We start from the raw sequence: 27,876 nt of genomic DNA on the forward strand, positions 1-27,876 counted from the left end.
GAGGGTTATACACAGTTTTAAAACACAATTTTTCACAACCTTTGCTTCTGCTTTGAATGCTAACTGCACGCTTCGCATGTGCTTGTGCTGCCAGCAAATCACCTGATGCCACTGTGATTTTTGCCCTTTAACCCTTAGCCCTACTTTTCATTCCTGACTACCGATTGGCTGAAGGATTGTCTAATAGAATGCCACACAACCAGTCACAAGATTTCAGCACCACCAGCTCTCAAAACAGCTCAGAAAGGAGTGGCAGTCTCTCAGGTTGGTTTAATCACACAGAACAGAGAAATAGTTCTCATCAATAGTTTGTTAATATGCAACCAGTTACAATTTTTGCATGCACCATCAATTAATAACCCTAACCTCAAGTAAGTCTGTATTAACTCCCAAAAAATGCTTTGCTCTAACACTGCAACTAAAATCATTATTTCTGAAATGCAAGGTGATTTTGTTTACAATTTGACTGTGTTGCTAATACTCAAGGTTTGCTACAGTAGTCTTTCATAATTTTACATGTATACAATATTAGTACAATACTAAAAAAAACTTAAGCAGTAACTTGTAATAACATAAAAGGGGTGCATTTTAATGATCTAGACAGTGGCAGGTCTAAATACTGCTGCTCTTGTACTTTATCATCCCAGGGATTTTTCTCCAGATTTGATTTATTGCCCTGCTTATAAAAATAAAAATACAGTGAAATGAGGTCTGTGAAAAATCAGGATTCAAAATTTTAGGATGGTGGTATTAATTAAGATTCTACTGTTTAGATCATTAAAACAGTTTTATTATCTAATTGGCTTACATTTTTTTGACTACATTAACTGATACTAAGTAGCTCAAAAAACGGAATTACGGTTATTTTTTTGACAAGCCTTTCCTGTTTAGTGTTATGCATCAGTATATTTATTTATTTCATGTTTGTACGTACAGTACACAGGAAAGCAATTACTGCTACAAAACCATATTTCCATATTTAAAAAATGCATATGAATATAGATAATTGGTTAGCCTGTTATTATTAAAAAAACAGCAAAACTACAAGTTTGGTACGTTTTTGTCTTATTTGACTACTGATCACTTAATATAGTTTAATGTATATGTATTAAAAAAAAAAAACATGATAATATATAGATTTTGTAAAATGTGTATTTTATATTGGCAATTTTCAATGTTCAAAAATGTTGAAAAGTGTTTCACATACAGTAGAAATTAGTCATCGTCATACTTAGATTTCAGCTTTTGGAATAAAAAAATAGCAAAATACAATGATGTCTTTCCTCATGGTTACCATTGGAAATGAATAGACATTTCAGTTCCACTTTGTTAGGTGATCTGATTCAAGCATTTAAAATCCTAACATCTTGTGCTTTATTTTGTTAATTGTTCATTAATTAATTGTACATATAGAGTGACTTTTTTATCATATCAATGACATGGGTTTCATACAATTGAAAGACATTTAAAGACTCTTTACAGATATACCATTAGGAAATAATGGCAGGGTTTCCATGGAAAAATAAAAATAAGTCTCATCTTTTTCTCACGCTATTTACCTTTTGGGCAATTTGGGTTTCCTTGTAGTTTTCTTTTCGGGTGAGAAATTATCCTTCCAAATGCAAATAACCTAATTAATATTAAAATAGGGGAGGGTATAATTAAACATTTCTGTCTGAGTTTGAATTTGGCCTTGCACGGCGACCGATATCATGCAGCTTTCTTAAACTGGGTTTCCACAAAGCTTTTAGCTTGTGTTGAAGAACCACAAGTGCAGCCTACCTCATTTGGCCACCAAAAAAGTGTAATAAAAAAACAGATGTAGCATTACACAAATACAAAACAAAAAAAACATCCCATAAGAAAATGCTATGTACTATCCTTGTATTATTTGCTAAACACTGAAATCTGATTAGACGAATTTCCTGATAGTACAAATTATTTTGGAGTTACCCCCCAGGGAAGAAAAATATGAATAAGGAATCGCCGTAGTTTGAAACCCTGAGTGTAAAGGATATTGGGAAATGATTAACTTGCATCCATATTTGCACCTTTGTGCTGTATGTTTCTGCTGTTTGGGAACTACAGATCCTATGATGCATTTCGAGTTGCCATCGTGCTCACAGAAAAATGTGCACTATCCTTGCAGACAAAAGTGGAAGTGTTGAAAGCATTGGATAATGCATCACCATACAAGAAAAAGAAAGATGTTGCTGCCAATTTCAACATTCCCGCGAACACTTTGGCAACCATTCTAAAAAACTGGGATGCAATAATACAAGCTTATGAACAGCAAACTGTGGATGCAAGTTGTCAATATTTCTGAAATTTAATTTCAGTGTTACTGTAACTTCAATAAAAAAACTGACAGTATGCATTTTGGCTTTAGATTCCTGATAATACGAATTACCGAGGAGACCATTTTTTTTGCTGGTCCCTTGAAATTTGTATTAACAAGAATTGACTGTATATTTATTATAAACCTCTTATACATGTACATATATGATATATACAAGTTTTCTAACAGAACCATAGCTTCAGCAATTCTGATCCTTCAGGGTAGTTTATGAACGGAGCTAAAATACCAGCACTTTAGGTTAATGATATACAAATTATCCAGTCAAAATGTTTTGTACAGGACATTTTTTAAAATACTGGTAGTACATCTACAAATAGGATAATAATAATAATAATAATAATAATAATAATAATAATAATAATAATAATAATAATAATAATAAATACCTGAATCCGAATTGGTTATATATTTGTTGTTGTTGGGGATCCCAGTACTACGGTAGTCCATACCAGTTCAACACATTTCTCAGTCGGTGCTAATCCACCCAGGACTTTCTGGAACTTCGTTATGTAAGTCTTGCAGAAAGCTGATGTTAAGCCCCATATTTGTCTTTTTGAACAAGTTCGTGGAACCAATTTTTTCATGTTTTTGTTCTTGTAAAACAAATCTTGCTCAATGAATTAGGTTTAAGAGATTTTACTTCAGCTGTAGGTGGTCGCTCAAGCCTGGTGCTGTCAGTAGCCCGCAGCAATAATACAGGAGACAACTGGCACCAGCTATGCTACATTTCTGGGTACAAACATGACTTTTTCTGGCCTTGGTTGGTACCCATGATATATGCTACGTAAGGCTTGTGTGCAATAAATTGCATCATATTGTTAAGGGACAGAAAAGTCCAGATAACAAAATGATGAAAAAAACATTCTGTGCTTTGTGAATTATTTCATTATTTATTTATTCATGTATTTATTTATTGTAAAGGGCTGTATTTTTTAAATTTGTAGTAGCTTCAGTATTTTTTAATAACCTTGCTTATAAAACAACTAAACTATAAAGCATTATCATTTTAGGAGTCAAAAACGTTGAATAAATGGTGTCACATAAAAAAAAATACTGAAAGAAGAGGTCTCTAAACTCCTCGTACTGCATGCTTATTTTTTCCTATTTGGTCAAACAGCTTGTCAGGGCTACTTCCAGCAGATGTCATGGCCTTAAGTTATAGTAGAAAGTTGCACGAGGTTACGTCACAAATGGGATCTTCACTGCTGAAGTCTCATGACGATAAGGTACGGCTTTAGAACATGTCTCCATGCATAGTATTTGGTCAATTTGGTGGCTTTTTAGCATGAGAAGACGATTTAAAAAACCCTTTTAAGGTGTACCATGGTTTGGCCACGCACAACCTATAGAGTGAGGAATGTGCATGGTATGTGCTGCTGCGTCACATTCTCACAACAATGGAGAGAGACTTTGGAGTTTCTAAACTGGAAACCCCACCAATGAAACACATTTTGTAAGTTGTTGAGCAGTAAAATAAAGCTGGATCGACCTTTTTACAGTTCCTGATGCTGATGGCTATCAGTTTAACATACTTGAAAATGATCATGTAGTTTAGCTAGATATTGAAATCTGATGTTGGCACTAAAAACACACATGAATTGGAATCAACGTAATATTTGTTTGTGTTGCATATGCATTCACTAGATACCATTTAGGACTGTATTGTATAAAACTTGTTTCCAAGAACAAATAGCAGTGACCATTGACCAGTCTTATGAGAAGGAACCTTGCTTTGAAAGAACCAAATTTATGTTTCACTTAATAAAATAAGGACTTCTTTGACCTATAAGAAGTCTTAAGGAAGTAAAAGCAAAATGAAAAAGCCACTGTAGATCAGCTATAATATCTGCTTCATGAGTATAATGGCTTGATATATATTGGATTAGAAACCAGTTAAAGCACTGGCTTGTAACTAGATTACATAGGAGCCTCTGTGTCCTATAAATGACATTGTAATTCTCAGTACACAAGTTTTATTGTAGCCAGTAACCATTAGAAGTAAAATGGGAAATTATCTCACTGCTAAAGCCAGTAAAGCATTTCGGTATTCAAGTTTCTCGCAAAGCATGTGTCATCTCTGAAGTGACTGAAAGAGCCCCCCAAAATGGAATGCCTACTTTCTGAGCAAAATCTTGGATGGAACCCAAAGCAATGACATAAGCTTATTTTAAAAAGCAGAACATAATGTGGTAGAAGGATATTCAAAGCATGTGCAAAACTATCTTTGATGGAATGCCATACATATGTTATCATGGCAATAGACCCCTAGACCCTGAAACTTAAAAAAATAAATCCTGTTATTGTTAATACGTATAAACTTGACTAATCTGTTTTTCATGTTATACTCCTTCCTACGTCATCACTTTCTTTAGTGTGCATATGTCAACAGCCGCTATATGTATCACTAATTACAACAAGCACTGTAAGCGGACAATAATAGGCTACATTCAAAACAAAGATATGGACAATTTGAAAAAAACGAGGTTCACACCAATAACAAAAGAATTTAAACAAAAATGAAAATACAAGAAGAAAAACACTTACTTACATAAACCTCACAAAGTCAAATTTGCATTCAGTGTGAAAAACGAGAGAATTTCACCAGATACCTGAAAAAGACCTAGACAAACACCTTTCAAATTTCATCTAATCAATAAAAAAAAAACAATGGGGCTAACTTTGAACCAATTTTCTCGGAAGAATTTAGCAGCATTGTGCAGACATAACTGAATGCTGCATTTTCTACAGCATTGAGTCCAGTTTACAAAAACAAAATTATCTTTCTCAGCCAAACAAAACAGCTTAATCGGATCGATTATCAACTAAAGAGTTTATCGCAGATACATTTTTTTTACAATTTAATCATGCATTAAAAGTGCATTCTGGATAGAGAGAGAACTGTGTGCTGCTATTTAGGGAAGTGATGGATTTGAAGCGTGCTCTCTCTCCTCGGAAGTGGTAGGACACTGTGATTTTAAGCTTGTATAAAGAGGGGTTAAAGTTGTGTAAAAATCATAACTGTTGTCTTGTTTTGTACAAAGGATTGCTGATAGTGTACTAAGGATGTATATACGTATTTGGAACTGGAATGTTTATCTACGCTGATTTAAATGATTGCCAAACTACAAAGTTACTCATGTGCATTGTAACCAGCTGTGGTGAACGCTGTGGTAAAATCCAGATTGGCGCATTTATCCTGACCAACATAATAAACTGTTGATTTAGTTATAAACCTTGGAGTGTTTTTTGTTTCTGTGTTTGTGCATTGCTAATAATTTAGCTGTTTAGGGGTTACCCCAGAGTGGTTAAACAGTACGCGTAACTGTGCTGCTCTGGTCCTTGGGGCTTGTGTGACTCAGTTATAGGACAGAATGATAACATTTGTTACATTTACTAAAATAAAAATAAATAATAAAAATGGTTTTAAAAAGACTAAAATTCCATTGGGCTTATTTTTTTGAGATTATTTTAAAGTATTACTGTGCAGGACAGCCACTATAAGGTTGTTACTGTTCTTAAAAATGTGCAAGGATTAATCTACCAATTAATTAGCTAATGCCCATAAATGAACTAATCTAATTTATATATATATATATATATATATATATATATATATATATATATATATGCTTTATCTCATAAGGTTAAAACGTACTGCAAGGAAATTATATTTATTTTTATTTTACCAAATTGCAGTTAGTAAAGTTAGTAAATCTATTGCCTTGGATTTATTTTGCAATCCTATATCTATAAACAAAAAAACATCCAAAGTCCCTATAAACCCAAGGTACCAAGTACTACGGTTGACTAAATTTATTAAAAACGTATTAACTCCTTAAAAAAAGTCAACACATTGAAAAATTTACAGCAAGACAAACACAATGGCAGCAGTAACAACAATTTGCTTCATAGCACTCTCAGGAGGAGGAAAATCAAAAAATAATAAAACAAAGAAAAAATAAACACTTTGCTTGAATAGCAGTATGGCAATTCTGTAGGGAGTTGAATTCACTCATTAAAAACAACCCCTGCAATGCACTACAGTAAACATTTTTCAGCCTCACTTGTTGAACAGCAGTGATGTTATGGAGTGCATAAGGGCTATATATCATACTCATCTCTGAAAAATAACTGCTGAAAATATGAATTTTTCCTAATGGGATGAAACAACTAAAGTGTGTGGTTTAGTGGTTACAGTGCATACAGGGAAACAGAACATCCTGTAACTATATACTACAGTGTAATTGTAATGAGAGGTCACAACTGTGTGTGACTTGTCCACTTGTACTAAAAAGAACATGCCCCCCTGCTATAATCTAGATTTGGCATAACTGTTGGGGGAACCTTGGCACATATTATATACAATAAAAACTATATTCTTAACTTAAATACTGTATATACTAGTGTTTCTCAACAGGGGCGGTACCACCCCCCAAAGGGCGTAGGGAAGCCAGGAGGGGGGCGTTTTAGCTAAAAAAAAAAAAGGGGGGTGTTGTGTTTCGTTAATTAAAATTTTAAGGAAACTTTTTATTTCAAAATGTTGATTTACTACTTACAAACAATGTGCCAGTGATGTACTCACTGACTCATGCACTATAAGATTGTGTAAACATAAGTCAGAAATGATTGTTGCTACACAGTAACGTCACTGCCAGTTGTGCTATCTGATTTGTCATGCAAATTTAGTATGGTTCAATCAGAACGAAGCAGCTGTTACATTTATGCCTGTTGCCATGTTACAGTACACGTCTGAATTTCACAGTTTATTCTTATTGTTATCTACTAACGTGCATTTGAAGAGATTTTTGGAATCGGTTCCGAACCAGGTATCTGTCATTGGAACTGGGTATTTCTATTCCGGTTCCAAAACTATTTAGAAAAACATGTCCGTATGTCAATATGTGAGCGGAAGGGGGGTCAAAAATAGACTGTGAAAACCGGAGATACATAAAAGATGGTATGTGCAAACAGGTCAGTGTATATGTCAGGATCCCAAGCCGAACTACGACCCCATTGGCTTGGTGGTAAATTACTTTTTGAGACAGTCGAAATCATGTAGTGTTTGGCTTGGGGTTGTCTTGCCAATGATCTCGTCGAGGTGCAGAAGATTCACTTTACCTAAAGCGTTTTCATTACTTAATGTAAACGTGAGACTGAATTATTCTCCAGAGAAATAAATATAATTAAAATAAAAACTGTTAATGCTGTAATAAATATTTTTCAGCCCTTTTTTCTTTAGTGTGAACATGTCAATTATAGTTATCAAATGCATTTTTGACAGAAATTAATGTTTTAATAATCAGTTTTATTAAAAACATAATAGTACTCACTGGTACCGGATCCCTGATATTTGTATCCGGTTCGTCAGTTCCAAAGCATAATTTTGGTGTCTTCAGCAATCCTTGATCACAAATAACTAAGAAAAACCTATGCTGAGCCTTCAACTGGATTAAATATGTTTGGCTACCAGCTCCAGTGCATTCGCACTAAGCACATCACAAAAAATGTTAAAAGGAGGAGGAACATTCTGAGTGAAACCTAAAACAACTTAAACTGTAATAGACTCTACAGATACCATTAGTATGTCCAAACTGCTGTAGAAGCATCATGTATGTGAATGTAGATTACATTTAATTGACTACACGTTTAAGACGGTCGTTTAACCGTTTAAACTACCATAAATTTAATGTTTCACTCATTTCATATTTTTATATTTTACTTCCAATATTGTAAGTCATATTTTAACCTCGGTTTGTTATTCAAAACGCGTATCATATAGATCCACTTAAAGACAAACAATGGTAAGCATAAGGATTGTAAATTAGTACTAAAATTTAATCTATTTTAATAGCATAAAAAAAACATTCATAGTCGATTTTACAACGTACCATTTCTCCATAAGCTCCATAAAAAGTGTGTGTATCCAACATTGAAAAAACTTTACAAAACAACACAATATTTAAATTAAACAAGATTTATTTTTTAGTTTAATTCACTTGTATATTGTTGGCAGGAAACAAAACGTATCCAGAACCAAAAATCTTTTTTTTTTCATTAAAAATCAAGCCGTTGTCTGATACGTTACTAGTTCTCAGTGTCTAGTCCTCTGGCTTGCGCATTAACGTGAAAAAATAAAGACTTCATTTCCCAGCGTCCGTCTCTTTCAGTGCTTCTCGGTTTAGCTTGCTTGAATAATTGTAAGTTCTATAATTGTAGTGTTGAACACACACAATAAAATATGGACAAATAAAACAGTGTAAGCACTTTCTAACAGAGATCATATTCGCTGTTCTTTTTATAAATGAATAGTAGCAACGTGTTTTTCTTTACTAATGTGTTACAGTGTTTTACTTTGTGGCGTGGATGGAGCTGTGAGGTGCCTTAATCACACAGGCTATTCACTTTACTGAAGTAATGTACAGTACTAAGACTAGGGCCCTATGGAATCCCTGTTATTTTGTTCTGATTTACATTTTATTTTTTTCTGATTTCCGTTTTTACCGTTTAAAAAATTTAATAAGGTTATATTATTGTTAACTTTAAAAATGGGTTGTATTTTTTTATTTTAGTGCAGTGTGGGGGGCTACAAAGGAAACGGATAGGCAGGTAGCAGAGTAGTAAAAAAAAAAATGTTTCATAACTTTTTGTTTTGAAATTGATCAGTCAAACAGTGAATTATTTTCACTGATTCAACCCTTCTCGTTGTTTATTCCTTACAGAATACCCCGCCTCATTTATAACCCAGATACAGAAACTGGCCCCCCAACACACACACACTTTTGAAACCAAAGTTATGCCACTGCCTGTACTGACCATTAAAGTTTCACATTTTCCCTTCAAATATGTAAGCTTAATGCTCTACTACCAAATGGATTTTTTTTCCATACAGCACTTAATTCCACGTTATTCTTTTGATTTTGTGATTCTGTCCATGTTTGCGTTAACACGGATTCCATAGGGCCCTATAAGACCTGAAAAAAGGCAATGCGACGGAACCAGAAGCCAGTGTGGGAAGTTTTGTATGTACGAAACTATTGTATTCTGCACGGCTACAGTGACTGTTTGTTTGGCCTGAGTGAAGAGATACCAAAGAGAATATAATAACTTTGGAGATACACAACAAAGCAGGAAGTTGATCCCTCCTTAACTTATGCAAGATGTCTTTAGAGTGATTACGTGGGAGAACAGGTCAGGTTTCCTTAAAAGGGAAAACCATACATGTAGAAAGGGAAGCATATATATGCGGAAAACATGCAAAAATAATTTGATAATGTATTTTACTGTTAAGTTGCATTTAAACGTGTAATACAAATTTTAAACAAAAATATTTTTAATCCACGTTTACCGTTTAAACGTTTAAACCCTTACAGCCCTATTTCCACCAGACGCACAGTACTGCATGTGGATTCAGCTTTGAATGACACAACACTCTTAAGTACAAGCCCTAAAGTCAAATGTAGGTTTATAAGACAATTCATTTGTATTTCTGGTGTTTGTAGGTGGAAAAGGAGGCAAGAAAAAGAAAAACAAAAGTGGATCCAAACCTCAGAAGACAAATGGATCAAACTGGGCCAATGTTCCTCTTCCACCTCCCCCAATACATCCATTGCCTGGTACAGAACTGGACCACTATGGCGGAGACCATCAAGAAGGAGGGTAGGATATAATGTATAGAGACATTCGTCATTGTAATTTGTCATCACCAATTTAAGTTTGTTTTTCAGGTTCTGTATTTTGGAAATGAAAATGAGTCAACTCGCTACTTGACAGCCTTCAGTTTTGCAAAATTAAAGGTGTTAACAAGATTTAAAATGTCCCATAGGTTAGATTTGAAATGAGAAAATAATTATGGGCCACTTATTTTCAGATAATATAGAGAGGCTAAGCTGGTAACTCGAATGCCATTGACTCAGTGGTCAGGGGACTGAACAGCTTTGCCAGAAACTGTGTGTTTGAACAATGTCAGTCCAAAGTCTGGTAATTTGTGGCAAACAAAAAGCCTAAAAAATGCAACATTGGCTTTTTTATTCTTCATGTGGTGAAGAAAATTAAGCTTGTACTGTATACAGCGTTTGTCCTTAATCGTTTGTATACAAACTATAATAAACTTGAAAGGTTTCCCATTTTTCAAGGAACACCACTTCTCCGAATAATTTGTATTTTTCATGACAGATATTGAGTACACATTCCATGGCTCTTACTATCTGGAAATGTATTTGGTCTTTAAAAAGCAAGTTTTTAACCAAATGAATCAATGCAGACAGTGCTTAAAATCATTGTACTCATGTTACTTGCAAACAGATTGACATTATTGGAGTTAATAACATGCTAGGTGTTGAAAAGCTGTTGGACAAGCTCCCCAACCTCCTAGACTAAGAAATGCACAACAATAAAGGATTTTATTTTTAAAAGATGGTGACATTTAAGAAATATGGAGCTATACACATAAAGATTTACAATTCTGGTAAATGCATTTCACACCTATTGCCAGAAAAAGAATATAAATGTGTTCCAACTTTACAGGTCACTGGTTTGGTCTTACAAGCCCACATATACAGTACATGGCCACCACCTTGTCCTGAACTCATCTGCTACATCACTTTTTAGGCATTTTATTAAAATGCTTTCCATTAATATAAAATGTGTTAGAGGTACATTAGAGGTTGAGTTAATGTAGTTTTCATTTAAGATTTAAAACATACTTAATTTGTAATTTACAGGTAGCAGCTATCCCAAATTGCAGACACTAGGAAATGTAGCGTACAGTGTATATATTATGAGCACTTAAAAAATGCCTACACTAAAAAATGAAATTCCAATTGAAGCACTGTTGCATGTTATGATTTTGAAGGGTTCATTTGTACTGATGCCAACCACGGCTCACACCACTTATTTTCTCAGTAGCTGTCACATACATATTAAGTTTTAACCCAAACAGTCAAAACTGAGGTTAAAGGCAGGCATCAATATAGTATAAGAGAAAGCTTTGTCAGAATATTTTTTAGTTCAATAAATTATAGTGTATAGCCATAGACAATTATTTTTTAGATTTCAAAAAAAGAAGGTACCCAAGGTTTCAAATGCCATTAATCTTTATCTTGGGAAAAAGCTCCTGTCATAAAATCTTCTGCACTGTAAATCTGAATCCTGGTTTAATTACTCTAGTCAGTGATATTAGATTAAAAGCGCTATAAAGTCTAGACAAGTAGACTGATCATTTAAGAGTTATTTCTAATGAGCTGCAGTAAGCATACTGGCAGATTTCTGATTTTTTTTTTTTTGTCAAAACAGTTTCTCATATCTGGTCTGTTCTACTATTTATTTATTTATTTAATAAGTACATTTCGTCACACATGAATACAAGTTCAATAAATAGAAAATACTAGCCATTAAAAACCACACAAGATAAAACAAATCGAATGAAGACAAACATCTTGTTCATTTCCAACTGTGTAGTACAATTACCATTTGTCTTGATGACTGGAGTGTTTGGTTTCCAATTTAAAATGTACTTTTGTTCATAATTCTTCACATACTCATACTGTATATTACATAAAACACCTGGACTTCTGTTTTCAATTTTTTATTTAGGGAATTATTTAGGAAATACATTTCCAAGTCAAGCAGTGGTATAACCAGCTGTCCATATACCATAAGTGTAGCATCATACATGAAGTAAGTTCTCATTGGCAGATGAGGATACCCACTTGTGGATAAATAACTGACTTTGTAGTCACTGTGAGCAAAGGATTTTGAAATGTGCCTGGAGGGATAACCTCCAAATTAAAAAGGTTGCCTGGTGTTTCTTCATAGTTTAAATTTCCACCCTTAGTGGATACAGTGACTTGATGCCATACAAGCTCTATCCAATAGTAAGAATACCTTTTGTTTACCAATAGTGCAAATTCAAGCCTCAGCCGGGAGATATTATTATTATTATTTGTTTATTTAGTAGACACCTTTATCCAAGGCGACTTACAGAGACTAGGGTGTGTGAACTATGCATCAGCTGCAGAGTCACTAACAATTACATCTCACCCGAAAGACGGAGCACAAGGAGGTTAAGTGACTTGCTCAGGGTCACACAATGAGTCAATGGCTGAGATGGGATTTGAACCAGGGACCTCCGGGTTACAGGGCTGTTTCTTTAACCACTGGACCACACTGCGGTGACAAGAATGTAGTGTATTTCTAGATCTAGACCATACTATCTAGGTGGCTGTTCAAAAGAGGTGATTTAGAGGGTGGAAAGATACAAGCAATAACACACTGGTATTCTATAGTGTGTAATGGTGTGTGAGGGTGAGACCCTCACTGTATTATTCAAATGCATGTTATTGTGTTTATAATTGGTATTGTTATTCTACTGGCGATAGAGCCGTGGTTTTATTATCTATCGTGCATGTTGTTGGGCTAGTGTATTTAATATATGATGGTGTATTGCTGTATTTAGGATTCAGGCGTTTCCCTTAATGAAGTTGCCGTAGCTATACATGTGGGACAAGGGTTTTTTATAGCCATATGTTCAGTAATCTTCCAAGAGAAGGGGTAATGCTAATGTTCAGCCTTTACTGGTAATGGTTAGGGACTAGAGAATAATAATGACCATGATAATAATAACCAGTAAACGGTAGAATAGTTTAACAATCCTGTTTGTAAACAAAGACGGTATTCATGCAGGTTAAGCAAATACATATAAATGCGAAGAAATGTGTAATGTAAATGGAATGAATATTAAATCATTTTTGTATACAATTATTCCAGGTGCCAATGTTTATTGTAAATGGAATGAATGTTAAATAATTTATTTTTGTATAAAATTATTCCAGGTGCCAATGTGTATTGTTAGGAGTAGGCAGGGCTGGGGATTATTTAATGCCATGTCTTTCCATAGGAGGGAGATTAGGTGGTCAGTCGTGAGATTGTCTCGTAAATGTCATTGTATGTACAACCTGTTATTTAGTCAGTTGTAATTTGTGTGAAGGATCCAGTGCAAAATAAATATTTATACCTGTGAACACCACATTTCTGTTTTCCTGCTTCCTAAATATCTCTGTGTTACTGAGAAAATAATGTGATTGAGGGTGGGGGTAAGCTCGGACCATCACCCCATCACAGACTGGTTACATAGTGGCATCTCTGTGCTTCCAGAAATAAACTGAATTGAGTGTTTAATTAAAGTTTAATTAAAGTGTCTAATGCTTGGTTCTAGGTATGGTAATGATGGCTGGGGACCCCCTCTACCAGTCCAGACGTACTTGCATCAGGGGATGGAGGATGAACTGGAGGAAGAAGACGAAAGAGTACCAACACCTCCAATCCGAGGAGTGGCCTCCTCTCCCGCCATGTCTTATGGACAGCAGTCTACCGCAACCCTCACACCCTCGCCACGAGAGGAAATACAGCCTATGCTTCAGGCCCACCTGGACGAACTGACCAGGGCCTACCAGTTTGATATTGCAAAACAAACATGGTAAGTGTATTACTGAATACGCTAACATATTGTCCACTTAAGCACATTACCAGATAGATTATATGGTCACATAAGTCTACCATTGTCGAATTTAAAAATACTACCCTTATTTTAGAACCATTGCATTTACTCTAAAGATCATTTGAAAGGGTATGCGTCAATCTAATTGAAATATAGAATAGGAAAAACATATTCATAAACGTTCAAAAGACAGTTTAAGCAGGTCATGTAAATCTAGGAAAGCTTTAATACACAATAATGAGAGTGTCATGTTTAAATGGGAATTGCCATGTTCAGGAACAAAGACTAGCAAAAGTTGATTGGGGGCTCTGGCATGAGGAGAGATCTTGTAATTACATGTTATTTCTACACCCCTTCCAAGCAACAACATGCAAAATTAGTTTTACAACCATTGTAGGCTTTCCATCAGTGGCTGTGGCTATTGACTGTATACTCATTACATAACAGCTACTACCAAGGGCTGTCATTGATCTCTGTTGTGAATCTCTTGAAACACAACATCATAGTGACAATCACACATACATGTTTTTACTTGTTTCACACAAAGGATTAAAAGAGAATTTGCTCAGACATATGTGAATACCATGGTCCCAATTTCAATTGTCTTAAAATCAATATGTACTTCAGTTGCTGTAGCTTGAAGATATCATGGGCATTAGAAAGCCTAGGAGCAATAGTTTAGTGGAAAATACTGTATTTATTCAAAACCAAATTTACACACTTTCCTCCTTGCATTTTACCTACCCAAGACAAAAGTAATTTTGTCATTTTAATAATATCACAACATCACTGTATATTAAGCAAAAGCATTTAAACATACATAAAGATTCATGAACTTAGGCTGAATGAAAATGTCCTCGGCTCACCACACACCAGCAACCTCTGTATTCTGGCCGGGCGCCTGTAGGCTTGCCTTTAAGCTGCCCAGAGCTACATTGTCCTCCGACGCTGTAGCTCCAAGGTGGCTGCATGGTTTGAAAAGAAGCAGTCGGCTGACGGCATATGCTTCGGAGGACAGCGTGTGTTCATCTTCGCCGCTCCTGAGTCAGCGCAGGTGTGGTAGCGGTGAGCCGAGCTTAAATCATAACTGGATATTTTAAATTGGGAGAAAATAATTTAAAAAAAATACAGTCCATGTGTCGTCTCTTTTGGCAAGTGATATTTTCTGAATCATATCGTTCTCAATTAAAATACTACTAATTAAAATACTACTAATATAGTCTGTACCAACAAAACCAACTACAGTACATTACAGTAGCTTACTTATTTTAAAACACAATACTTTCAGCTATCTATTTTTGACATTGTATCTTTTATTTTTTCCCTGAAAAACAGATAAGAGTTGGAAAGGGCCAAAATGAAATAATCAGATATGTGTCACACACGTTTAACCGTCACTGAAGTAAAAATTTTAAAGGGTTGGATATGTGAGCGCTGTGTTTGAATTTTTCACACAGGCATATGCAAGGCAACCCCCATCCTCCCCAGGCCCCAGCACCTCCTCTTGGATACATTTCCAGTACCCTGGTCTCGGACCTAGAAACTGACATTCCAGATGAGGAAGATGAAGATGAAGATGAGGATGAAGGATATGAAATTGCCAGGCCACTCAGGGGTATAGAACATACTCCAGGCTCTAGTATGGACAATCTTGACAGCTCCGTGACAGGTTAGTTAACTGCTTTCATTACTTGTCAGGGAAGTCAACCAGTGAATTGCTTTTGATAGTTCAGTTGTTTAATCGCTGTGTGTGTATTAACTATTTTTCCATGTGGATGTTTTAACAGGATTTCTAAAGATACTTGTTGTTTTTTTAAACTCCTTTTGACTTTAAAAAAAAGTAATACCATCAAAGTCGGGGGTATTTTATGTAAAATACATGTTAAAACACATTTCTTCAGCAGATGTTAGTTTAGTACACCACATCATCTTCAAATAGTTTAGCTGCTCAGAAGAATAAAAATAAGATAAGAGACTTCATGAATCTTAAGAAGCGCCAGCATATTAAAGAGAAAAACATGCATCGGCTTTCAATGAATGCTGGCTTTTAAAACAGATTGGCAGGTTATATGAGAAAAGGTTGGAGATACAAATTATGTGCCGTGTATTTCATTACAGATAACAACTATTTTCAACTGAACAGGACATTTACAGAAGCTCCAAATAGGGGTTCCACATAGTTCTGGTATCATTACCTGAGTAATAGGAAGATAAGACATTAAAATGTATTCTTACATCTAGCTGGGTATATGAACACTGTAAGGGAGTTATATTTTAGTATGACCTAGATTATTCCTTTCTATATGACACATTGTGCATTTATGCATTTCTGTAGATTTACTGCTTTGATCCACCATCCCCCAGATCAGGTGTGTGTCACTTGCTTGGGGAAGAAAAGAAGTTAAGCCAACCTTCCATCAGTTTTTCCCTCAAGTTTTTGCTCCGTACAGCTTGTCTTCAAAAGCAATGTAAATCTAAAGTTCTTATGTTTGATGGAGCTGACATCTTGTCATGTTTATGGCATAATCTGCACCTAATAATTAGGAATTAAAGAAAACAGAAGAACTCTGAGATTGTGAGAGGAAATGCCAGACAGCACTTCAGAAGACCAATGAGGAGAAGAGTGAAAGATAAGAAAACAGTCATCGTATTTATTATTTTATAATTTAGAGTGGGTGGCTGTGTAAGTAGCAGTAATGGAGGTGGGGGTTGTCTAATAAAAAACATTATACACCAAATGTCTTCTCAGGGCAGTGTGCATTATTGCCAGCCGGTACAGGTTTTCATTTAACCTCCTTTATTTTTTTCTGTTAATGCATTATATTATGAAGCAGTAAATTACCCTGTTACCACTTAATACATGTAGATAACTGTATAGTATGTGACCCTCATTATTTTGTGTCATTATAACCACCAGTCCCTGAAATGTTAAATACACCTTTCAATAATTACATGTATTTTAGAGTGCTGTAATGCAATTCCCTCTGTCATGTGGCATCTGAATGGTTTAGGATTAGTTTCAGCTCTGGTCTAAACTACAAGCTGTGCTTCAGTGAGCTCATAATGCTGGAGGCGGCCATCTCCTCTCTAGAATAAGAGCTAAGGGACCGAGCAACTAACCGGTTCCCATGGTGATTTTTTTTTCTTTTATTAGGACCAGATATGTTTGATGTACAGCATATTGTATGTATACTATGTCAACGCCAGTACTGGATTTAACAAGCAACCTTACAATGTAGGACGCAAATTGATATCCTTCCTTTTTTTCTTCTACTTATTAGTTCCCTGAGACGTCATTTCTACTTGCCTTCTGATCTTAAAAAAAAAAAAAAAAACCTGCCTTGCAGATATGCTCAATTAATAATGTCCGTTAACTGTAGGGTTTTAAAAATATTATCCGAGGTTCCTTTTTAAATTTGTGTTCATACATCAGCAAAAAAGGTACATAAAAATGTAAATGCACTTTGGCTGTGAAATACAGTACTGTGCAGTTTTCAAAGACAGCCCCTTTTGCATTTTTACTACGGCTATAAATTTGGTTTAACAAAAATCGCCCTAGTGATATAACTGAAAAGAGCTCCAGTATTTTTTTCTATGAGATGTACCACCTTGATAATATATGTGTAGGGATTAAAGTAAAGTGTCTAAGGGCTGAGCTGTTAATCTTGTACATTCTATTGACATTTATGAATTTTGCTCATCCATGTTCCTGCTTATCACTCTAAAACTGAGTACTTATTTTGGAATAATGTTTCTCATTCTTTCAGACCTCACCAAAATTAACAACCAGACTGTAGTAACACAGGACATGCCACTGTACAAGATACACATTTCATTACCAAGATGGGCAGTTGTTACCAAATGTTAACAATTGTAATGTGAAATGTATTTATTTACAACAGACTTGGGAAACATTACTAAACTGTATCAACAAGCATGAACATGTAAGACAATTGCAGGCAGTGCAACTGTTCTATAATTTCTGATATAAAAAGATCCCTTTCTCTAGAAGTAATGTTTCAAAGATATGGTCTATAACTAGAATAGGACATTTGTATTGGCTGCAATTATTTTACCTGTGTTTTTCTACCCAATTTGAATGTACCCCCCTAGGGTTGCCACCTTTTCCACAGACCAAACCCGGACATATTTTTCAGTCAGCCTTGGTCTATCAAAACTGCAGTATCCTGTAATACAGAGTAACACAATGCCACCAGATATCGGTACAAATCAATAATCATGCAGTATATACAGTATTGTGCTCTTGATATTTCTAGCAATCGAAGTTGCAATCAAACTCAATAACTATTTCTGTTCAGTTTTCAAGTAGCCTAAAATTACAGTTGATGAATGCAGTTTTCATTATTGTGCATTTAAATATGTTATAAACTGATGGTTCCGTGATTTCATATAAATATTGCTGAAAAATCGGTTATACAACTGTGTTACATGTAATAATAATAATAATAATAATAATAATAATAATAATAATAATAATAATAATAATAACCAATTTTTCAGAAATATGTCTACACTTTAACAGAGATTACACTTAAGCGGGTTGGTGATTCCCAGTCCTTGCATAAAATATTACTTTATCGTTAACACGGGCAGCAGTGTGGAGTAGTGGTTAGGGCTCTTGAGCAAGGTACTTTACCTAAAATTGCTCCAGTAAAAACCCAACTGTATAAATGGGTAATTGTATGTAAAAAATAATGTGATATCTTGTAACAATTGTAAGTCGCCCTGGATAAGGGCGTCTGCTAAGAAATAAATAATAATAATAATAATAATAACATAGTGCATTATGCTACATTAATTAGTTTACTGAACTTCAATATGAAATCACAGAACCATCATAATTTCTAACAAATTTAAATGCACAATAATGCAAACTGCATTTATCTAGCTGTAATTTTAGGCTACTTGAAAACTAAACAGAAATCATTATGCAAGTACCATACATATTGTTAATGCTGTGCTCATTTTGGCACAGCATAGTCCTTTAGTACAGTCTGTTAGCTAACTGTTTTGCTGTCCCTTGCTGAAGTTGATTTTACAGGAACAAAAAATCTACAGATTCCTGATACTGATGCTTTGTAAAACTGGCACCTGCCCAGTAAGGGTCACTGAAGCAGGGTGAGGTAAACTAATTATTTGGCAATACAGTGCCAACAGGATTAGACCAGCATGCTGCTGTTTGCATCACTAAAGCAGTTGTGCTTTTACTAGGTGAGCCACTGTGGACACTAAAAAAATGTTTGTTTTTTTAATTGCCTGAAGAAACCATATAATAATAAAGTTTCAGATATAATAAACTTATAATTTTTAGTACAAGCAAATGTTGTTTGAATTAATTTCAATCTTTTTTATACAATCGTCACTATTCACAAAACGTTGCTGTTTTAGAGGTTTTATTTGTTTATTCTCATTTTATAAACATAAAAAATAACGTAAAAAAAAAAACCTCAGTGACAGAGCCCAATAAACTGTATCACAAATGTTAATCATATTCCTGTTTGCTTAATAAGCACGTGCCATTAGTATTTTCAGTGCTTATGTGTGTATCAGAAAATAATTGAGAAAAAAATGACTACAATAATCTGTTTGCTGCACTAAAACCATCATGTATGGAGTGAATGTATGTATTCACTTTGCAAAACATATTTATTTCACAGGCAGTTAAAAGTGATTTAATTGAGGGTCTGTAGTGGATGGATGGAAAAGATGCAATCACAAAAAAGACAATTCAGCACCACTTTTTACACATAAAAAGAGGCAATGCAACAATTAGCAAGGTCAAAGGCAGAGGAAAAGAGTTTAATGGCTTTAAGAGGTTCATGTTCATCAGCAAGGGTGATTTTAGTGTAAAGTAAAATGCAAATGAACCAACTAGTGATCGTAAATTTATTTTAGTGCTGAAGATGTAATTGAGAAGCTGCAAGATCTCACTTTATCATAGCATTTTACTGCTCAGCAACATTTGAACAAGTACTTAAGATACTGCCACTAAAGATAAATCAGAGGAATGTTATTTCTGTAGTTGGAAACCAGTAAGTTGGAAATTCTGTTGAAGGATTTCTGTGTGATGTTTCTGGTCATATTATATAATGCATTGAAGCCATTTCACTTACATTTTTCTAATACTTTCTTTTGTTATGGTCTTAAAGAGTAAGTAGCAGTGTTCCAAAAAATATAGCGTCACACGTCCCCACATGTTGCTACAACTGTTTAAATAACATACCTGTAATTTGTATTTTCATTGTTAACATCCTGACAACTTTTCACACTTATAAGTCTGTTTCATTATGATAAAATGTACCTTGTGTTTTTAAGAAAGAAAAAAATGTTCATGCTAAGAAGCGCCTTCCATGGGCACAGGCTCCATATTTGCCGGGTTGTAAACATTAAATACAGTGCATGGTGGGATAATGTCATATTAAGTCCCACAGTCCATTGCGCTGCTAGGAACTGTAACTGAACTATTTTAATAGTGTTTGTACGCGTTAAGCCCAACTAAACATGAAACAGTACTTTAGTGTGGATGCTTTGAGCTGAATTAATTAAAAGGTTTTTGAGTACGGTTCTCGAGATCGGTTATGTATTGTGGACAGGACCAAAGATTAATTAATTTTGTTGTCCCTTGCTATAGGTTGTAAATTAGGTTTAGTCCACATAAGTCACACTTCCCACTGTGGTCATAAGCACAGCATTAAACAGGTACAGTAGGTAGATCCCACTTGATTTGCTTGCTGTTGCATGAACACAGATGGTAGCAGAATCACTTTTGTCAAAAGGTGACGTTCCCTCAGTCCCTGTAAATGCCTCAATGCAGTGTATTATGCTTTGCAATGCGATTTTAAGGATCAGCCAAACTATTTCAGTCGTCTCGCAAAGTTTAAACATGTTTTTATATTTTGACGATCGCATCAGGCAGCGTGTACCAGGCTTTACAGACAAGTCTTTTACTGTTACTCTTAATAATATAAAAAAAAAGAATCATACTTCCTTAAAGGGACACTGTCACAGTCACAGGATTAGCTAAGGTTGACCTTACCTTACGTTCCCTTGTGAACAACATATTGACTTAGATAGATGAAAACCTACCTTATTACACATTGTATCATAATCACATCTACTTAATTTACAGGCTTTGTTTGTCCAATAAACTTGTGAAAAAAATATTTTTATAACTATATATTCAGGCCTTTCTGTCCCATATTTTCACCATTTATACTTAGGCCAGGTGGTGAAGTGAAGCAGAAGACATTTGAATGACCCAAATAGCTTCAGCAAATATCTTATTTGACACTTGGTAACATACTATAACAGTTTTACACAGTATATATTTCAGCGTTCTACCTTTCAGGCATGTTATTTCAAAAGCCAAGTCAACTATGCCAGTACCTACTGCTTTACCTCAGTGTTCAAACACTGAAGGTGAAGGTTTTAGCCTCATTATCCATGGCTTCTTAAAGCTGTCTGTAACCTTAGACCGTTCTTGCTGGCCTGCTGACACCCTTTCAGCTTGTGTCCCCTGTGAAAGCTGTTTGAGAAGTCACAACTTCCAGGGGTGAGCTTGCCCAGCAGAGTGGAGCTTTGTCACTTATTATTCCGCTCTGCTCCCTTGCTGTCTCTTGTCTGCCTGTCAGCCTCCTGGGTTCCTATAGTTAGTGTTTGTATAGTCTGAAGTTCACGAACTTCTGTTACATAGCTTGCCAGCTTATTGAAGCTGATGAGCTCTGGCATTTTAGGACACAGAACTACTTTTCTTTCCTGGCAGGAATGGATATAATATCTCTTGTACACAGTTCTGTATTTATATAAAGGGAAATAAGCATTTAATAAAAATGATAATGCACAGCTTGCAAACCAGCTTCCTTTTTTGGAAGTTTCTCATTTTCAAAGCACTAGATTTACTAAAACACTAGATTTTCCAATTAACAGACCACCCCCTGTCAAATCATTTATAAATGATTTGTAAAGAATTATAATACTGCCTCCACTTATTTATGGCTCATATCACAAGAAATCCTATGGGATTTGATAAAATCCACTGGTATTGCGGGAGAAACCCATTATTTATTACTATATGACAAAGTACTAAAAGGTTACTGAAACAGTATTTGTACGATGGTTGCTGCTAGATTTTAATAGGTTTTTGCTCTAAAATAGAATATTTGAATCCATACATGTATTTGGAAGATTCAGGGACACAGTGATGTAGACAAAGATGAAAACACTTACATGATTCTACATGTTAATATTAAGGTACAATTAGCCTTTATTAAAATGTTTCTTTATAACAGTGGGATCAATGTGCTGTATCTGCTGAAAAACGCTCAGTTGATGCTTGACGTATTTGTTTGTCTTTGTGTATTTTGCTTCACTTGTCACCTTTTTTAGTGGCAGCCTTAAGCTTTCCTCATTAATGAGCGGTTTTAATATTTTGTAAAAAAAAAAAAAAAAAAGGTTTTGATTATTTATTTACCTCAGCAACTCCTGCTATTGTTTTGTAAGGATGAGTAATGTTGAACATAGTTAATACTAAAACCCCTATGGCTTACTGGACCTCCTGCATTTGTTTTTAGGTTCAATGGTTAATGGATGGGGTTCTGCTTCAGAGGAGGAACATAACTTATCTAGCCATAGGTCTAGCATAGGTAGCTCCTCTGACGACTCCATATTTACCAATGGCAGCTTTGCCCAGGCGTTGGTTGCTGCAGCAGACAAAGCTGGCTTCAGGTTTGATGGGACAAGCTTAACCAAAAAAGGTTTGTGAACCCACCAAGTTTAACCACTGTGGCATGGTGGATGTCTCTTGCTATTCTGAAAACCTCAACTTTCCCCTAATGGATCGGAAGCTCCAGCTATAGCTATCACTCTGCAATTATACATGCATGACACAGGGTGCATTTCCTGGGGCTGCTCTTCATTGATTTAACACCCTTTTTTTAAACACTTATTTGGTTAAGTGCAGTGTTGGTGTCTTTTTCATGCTTTCAATGTAATAAGACTTGCATACAGTTCTGGACAATATCTTATAGGGGGTTAGTGCAAAATCCTACTGTATTTGATTTGTTTAATGTTTTTGGTAAACTGGCTATTGTGTTTTGGTCATTAAATTAATCAAAAACCCATCAGTTTATATACCACCTTGCATCTTCTTATTTTTCTTCTTCAAAATCATACTGAAAAGAAAACAGATTATTCTGTGGCTGGTACTGTCTTTGCTCTGGGAAGATCAACGGGTTGTTATTCTTTCTGCTTCTGGTAAACTAACAGTTTCTCGCTTTCAACTCAAGCTGTCTGGTGGAATTGCTTCTGAATGTTATTTTTTTTTCCTTACTTCAGTACATGTTTAACTTTTAACACAAGGGATTTTGAGCCCCAAGTCATGAAAGCTAATAATGTATCCTCTACAATGGGCCCATGTATATGATTTAGTAGTGTATGTTCAATATATAGATAAACATGGCATATGTAAACACCTTTCTTTACTCCTGTCTACTGAATAAGATAATAAAGTCTATCAAAACAAATTATTAAATAAATAATTCTTGGAATGTATATTGTACTAGATAAGCAAATCCAGTTTTGTTCCCCAGCCATCCAGTGTTTGGGTTTATAATTGTACAAACTTAGAATAAGCTGTTTGAAAAAAAATACATCCAAAGGTTAAGCATGATATTATTCTATCTTACAACACAACCTGGCAACTTCATGTTAGTAACTGAATGGACACTTTCTCTAGGTAAAGGCTACTCTTCCTCTCAGAGACTTCGGCCCGGCAGTCCGTTTTCAACAGACAGCAACACCAGTGCAGCTCACAGCCAGAACCAAAAGGCCAGGCCAACAAAGAAACACAAGGGAGGCAGACTGGACCAGGCACCCATGCCTCACCGCAGGGAAGGCATAGCAGACGGTGAGTGTGTAGACACCAACGGAATTGAACAGATCATACTGTAGCAGTGAAACAGTAGGCTTAGGCTGATGCCATGGCACCCTTAGGTCTGGGGTTTGAAAACAACTTTAGCAACCCTGGAACAAAGAACAGTTAAAAGACTCTGAAAACAGAATTGCATTCTTAAACTAAATTAATTAGCAGGATTAAGATACAAACCCACAACTTCTACCAAATTTACAATTTTAGAAGTACAACACTAGTCATTAATCAAAATCGCAATGTTATCGCTGTACATGCCACTTGTTAACAAAAGCTGTGCCTTTGTGATATGGATGTTACAGTATATCAGTGAATGAATGATTGCATAATTTCAAGGTATATATAATATCCAGGTATTAGAATCATTCATCCCAGAAAAAGCCATTTATGAATGTATAAATCTATGTAGGATTTTAATTCAAGTTTATTTGTAACTGACATTTATTTAGTATAATATGTCACCAATTAAGACCACTTAAATATCTAGGTTTGTAAAACAGGTATATATATATTTAAGAAAGTTAAAACGTAATTAACCTTTAAGCCTACCAGTAAAAAGATACTCCCCAAGCAGCGTTGTAACCAGAGCTGGCATTCTACTGAGGTCAAACTTAGGTTTCAAGCTATAGCTGGCAGTATTTATATGACTGCTTGGTATACTGTTCATCCTCCAAATCTATGTTACACAGCCAACCAAAATTAAGGAGTCTTTTGTACTTTACCAGAATTTTTACATGAGCATCAGCATTGATGATGCAAAAAAACAACCAAGGACACAACCTCAGTGTCCTCATAGTTAGTTACGGCCATGTCCCCAAGTGAATGTTATGAAATACAAGATGAATAAATATATTTCTGTGAGATTTGTAACAAATATAAGTGTGGCACAAAATATTTGTTATGGATATAACTGTTACAAACATTGGATTTATGCAATACCTAATTTTAAGAAGCTAGGACAAATAAACATGTTAAATACACTTTGATTAGCATCATTATAATTAAATCATAATTTATACCAATTAAAACACTTTCTCTTAAATATTTGATTATTGTTTTTTTCATGCAAAAATTCATTCTGCTTTGATGAATGTTCTAAAAATATTATAGTTATGGTATTATGAGAAGTATATCCATTTAATGTTCTGAAAAAAGTGTACAGTAGTTTTTAAAGGTCTGTTTGCATGCAAACACTACCTGTAATGGGACAATAATCTTTTTATCTCACTAGCACATAACTATGACTATGACTATATAAATCAATTTTGCCTGCACATGCTACAGTACTGTGATATGAGATATTATCAAAATTATGTTATGACTGAGTAATCTACAATTGCAAATAGAAAAAAAAAATTGTGTTCTGCATTTCAGGATGCTGCCTTGTACAGATATTACCTCGCTGGTGTTCTCTCTCTTGACGCTGGGGAACCAGAGCCAAAGTCCGGTTTTAGTAATAAGTTCTAATGTTTTAACCAGTGTAGAGGTGGTCTGGAAATGTTTTAGTTTTAAAAATGTTGTAAAAGTGCCAGACTTCACTGGATTCTGAACGAAAGCTTTTAAGTAGCAATATGTAAAGCAGCCATACATTTCCAAGAAATGCTGACAAGCCTTTTAGTGCTTTCAGCGGCATTCAAGTAGGAAGCTGACACATTTCTTTCATTATTTAAAAAAAAAAAAAAAACAACAACATCAAAGTATGACTCTAATTACTAGTAATATGGTATAACAGCACATTACAGCAGCTAAGTGTTGAAATTGTTGTTTTGCTGAATGAGATATCTACAGCATATAGCAAAAGTGGCCACTCTGCAGCTCCCGGTGGAATGCTGGGTGACGCACACTTTGCGGCTCAAATGAACTGAAGAAAGAATAATAAACAAAAATGAAACAAGAGAAAAAGTAAAAATAAACACAAGTTTATTATATTTTGTTCTCTATTAATTTGTGTTAATTATTGTTTCTTCTCTCTTGTTTCTTTGAGCCTGTATATGTTCACTGCAAGGACATTTCATCACTTGTTGACTTTCGACACCGCACGCTGGCGCATGCGTATTTCGATCACCTCGGTGAAAGCCGGATGTGCAGTTGAAAGTCAGTTTCATAATTTTGAGTAAAGTGCTTGTTCACTTCGTGGAGACAATGGCATTGAGCAAACCCTCCACGAGTATTAAACGAAAGTATGAGGCTTTAGCCAGAATGGGAGGAAGAGTTTGCTTTCACTGTGGTAAACCTCTGTGTCTCATCTGCAACAACTTGTTGTAGTCTGTACAAGGCGAGCAACCTCAAACGATTTAGCTGATTTAACAACTTAAGAGAGTTTTGTATGGCATGGAATATTGGTCATGCCAAACGTCCTTATTCAGATGAATTAATCTTTTTATAAAATTGGAGTGTTGGCACTAGACTAGAGAATGCATGTTTAAATGTTGCAGGTCTAAAATGTATATTATATTTTCATATCTTACGTCTCGTCATGAGCAGGTACTGTAATCTCTTTCAAAATAAATACAGTGCATTTGTCATCCACAAAGCTGTCAAAAGTATTTAATACACAGAGCATTCATACAAAAACCAAAAACAAAAAAAACAGCATTAAAATCTTGAAGGGAAGAGCTTGTCAAAAATAATCCTTACAAGAATTTTTATGTGGTGTTTTTTGGTGAAGCCAGGGCAGTTATCGTATTTTGCTTCATAATAACTTAATATATTTTATTTAAAGTGCATAATACATACAGTATAAACAGAAATAATGAAAAACACCATAGTGTTACATTTTAATTCATACAGTACATTACACAGAAACTGTGTAAAGCTCTGCAATGCTCTATCGCTTGTTCTTGTGTATTTTGCTGCCATCAAGAGATAACTACTGCACAGAGTAAGTGCAAGATTCCCTTATAATATCTGAGAGAATAAAACAAAATGTGAAACAATGCTAGTATTTAAAATGTCTTGCTCGCAAACATTTCATGTTTTACAGTACCGATATGTGTCTTGCAGTTCTTGGCCATACGAAAATTTTGGTATGCGGCTCGTAGGGTCAGGAAGTTTGGCCAGTCCTGGCATATAGTTTGACGCTTAAACCCTATATATATAATTCCTTGACTTAATTTGCAGTTAGAAAAAAGTTTTCAAATCAGATTTGACCATTCTAAGCATTTTTCTTACATACGTCAATACAAAAATATGACTTATAATTTCTTACAAATAATGCACAAGACAGCACTCTTAAAATAAGAGGTAGCCCTGATACATGTATGAAAATATATTACCCTTTTTCCCCCCATAAATGCATAATATTGAATACTGACTTTTTGAACTCCATTTTCAAACACTGGACAAAATCCACTGAGAGAATTATACATGTAAAACAATCCCTATCAACGTTGCTAAACCTTGTTGTTTGTGTGTTTACTCTTAGACTTGCCTCCACCCCCAGACCCCCCTCCATGCCAGGGATCCCGGCTGCACTCAGGTTCAGGGCAGAGAGGAATGGGCATGGGCGGCTCTACAGAGAGGACGGCCAGCTCCCTGGAGAGACAGCACGTCTCCTGCCTGGAGGAGAAGAAGAGCTCCCTGGAGAGGCAGACCAGGATGTCTCTGGAACGGCAGAGGCAAGCCCAGGAGCGTGTCAGCTCCATGGAGCGCAGCGATGACATGAGGAGACTCCACAAGCAAGCACATGGATCAGGTGGGTTAACAAAGCTGATAAAAGTGGTTAACAATAATATTGAGTCACAATACATTCATTGACCAGACCAATTCATGCTTCCACAAAATATTCTAATATTTTTTCACATAAATATTACAAAATTGCAAAAAAAAAAAACTATTTATGCAGCCAAGAGGACATGCTCACCCCCATGCTAGGCAAGGATCAGGGTCAATAAGGCGCTGAAGTATATCAATTGCATATTGGTTTTGTATTGTATTGAAAAACAAGGTTGCATTTCACTATTTTGTCTTGGAAATTATAACAGTATAACTGTGGAGCATTTCGGCCATATATTGATGCAGTTTTCAAGGCCTTCATATTACATCTGGCAGTTCAAGGTTTATTCAATATAAATAATG

General features: G+C 35.2%; 1 protein-coding gene across 10 annotated transcripts in view; it reads left to right on the forward strand.

Moving 5' to 3' along the window:
* Positions 1 to 27,876, forward strand: part of LOC117972773 (roundabout homolog 2-like) — a 722,560-nt gene that overhangs the window by 689,962 nt on the left and 4,722 nt on the right. For 5 of the 10 annotated variants that reach the window (XM_059028671.1, XM_059028672.1, XM_059028674.1 and 2 more), the window contains 7 exons: positions 139 to 264; positions 9,859 to 10,015; positions 13,572 to 13,832; positions 15,311 to 15,522; positions 22,445 to 22,627; positions 23,608 to 23,778; positions 27,224 to 27,493. In XM_059028671.1, coding sequence (XP_058884654.1) covers positions 139 to 264; positions 9,859 to 10,015; positions 13,572 to 13,832; positions 15,311 to 15,522; positions 22,445 to 22,627; positions 23,608 to 23,778; positions 27,224 to 27,493 — 1,380 coding nt within the window. The remainder of the gene's footprint in view (positions 1 to 138; positions 265 to 9,858; positions 10,016 to 13,571; positions 13,833 to 15,310; positions 15,523 to 22,444; positions 22,628 to 23,607; positions 23,779 to 27,223; positions 27,494 to 27,876) is intronic. The other 5 variants (XM_059028676.1, XM_059028677.1, XM_059028678.1 and 2 more) reach the window with 3 other exon arrangements.

This window comes from Acipenser ruthenus, chromosome 8 (genome assembly GCF_902713425.1).
Source record: "Acipenser ruthenus chromosome 8, fAciRut3.2 maternal haplotype, whole genome shotgun sequence".
NCBI lineage: Eukaryota > Metazoa > Chordata > Actinopteri > Acipenseriformes > Acipenseridae > Acipenser > Acipenser ruthenus.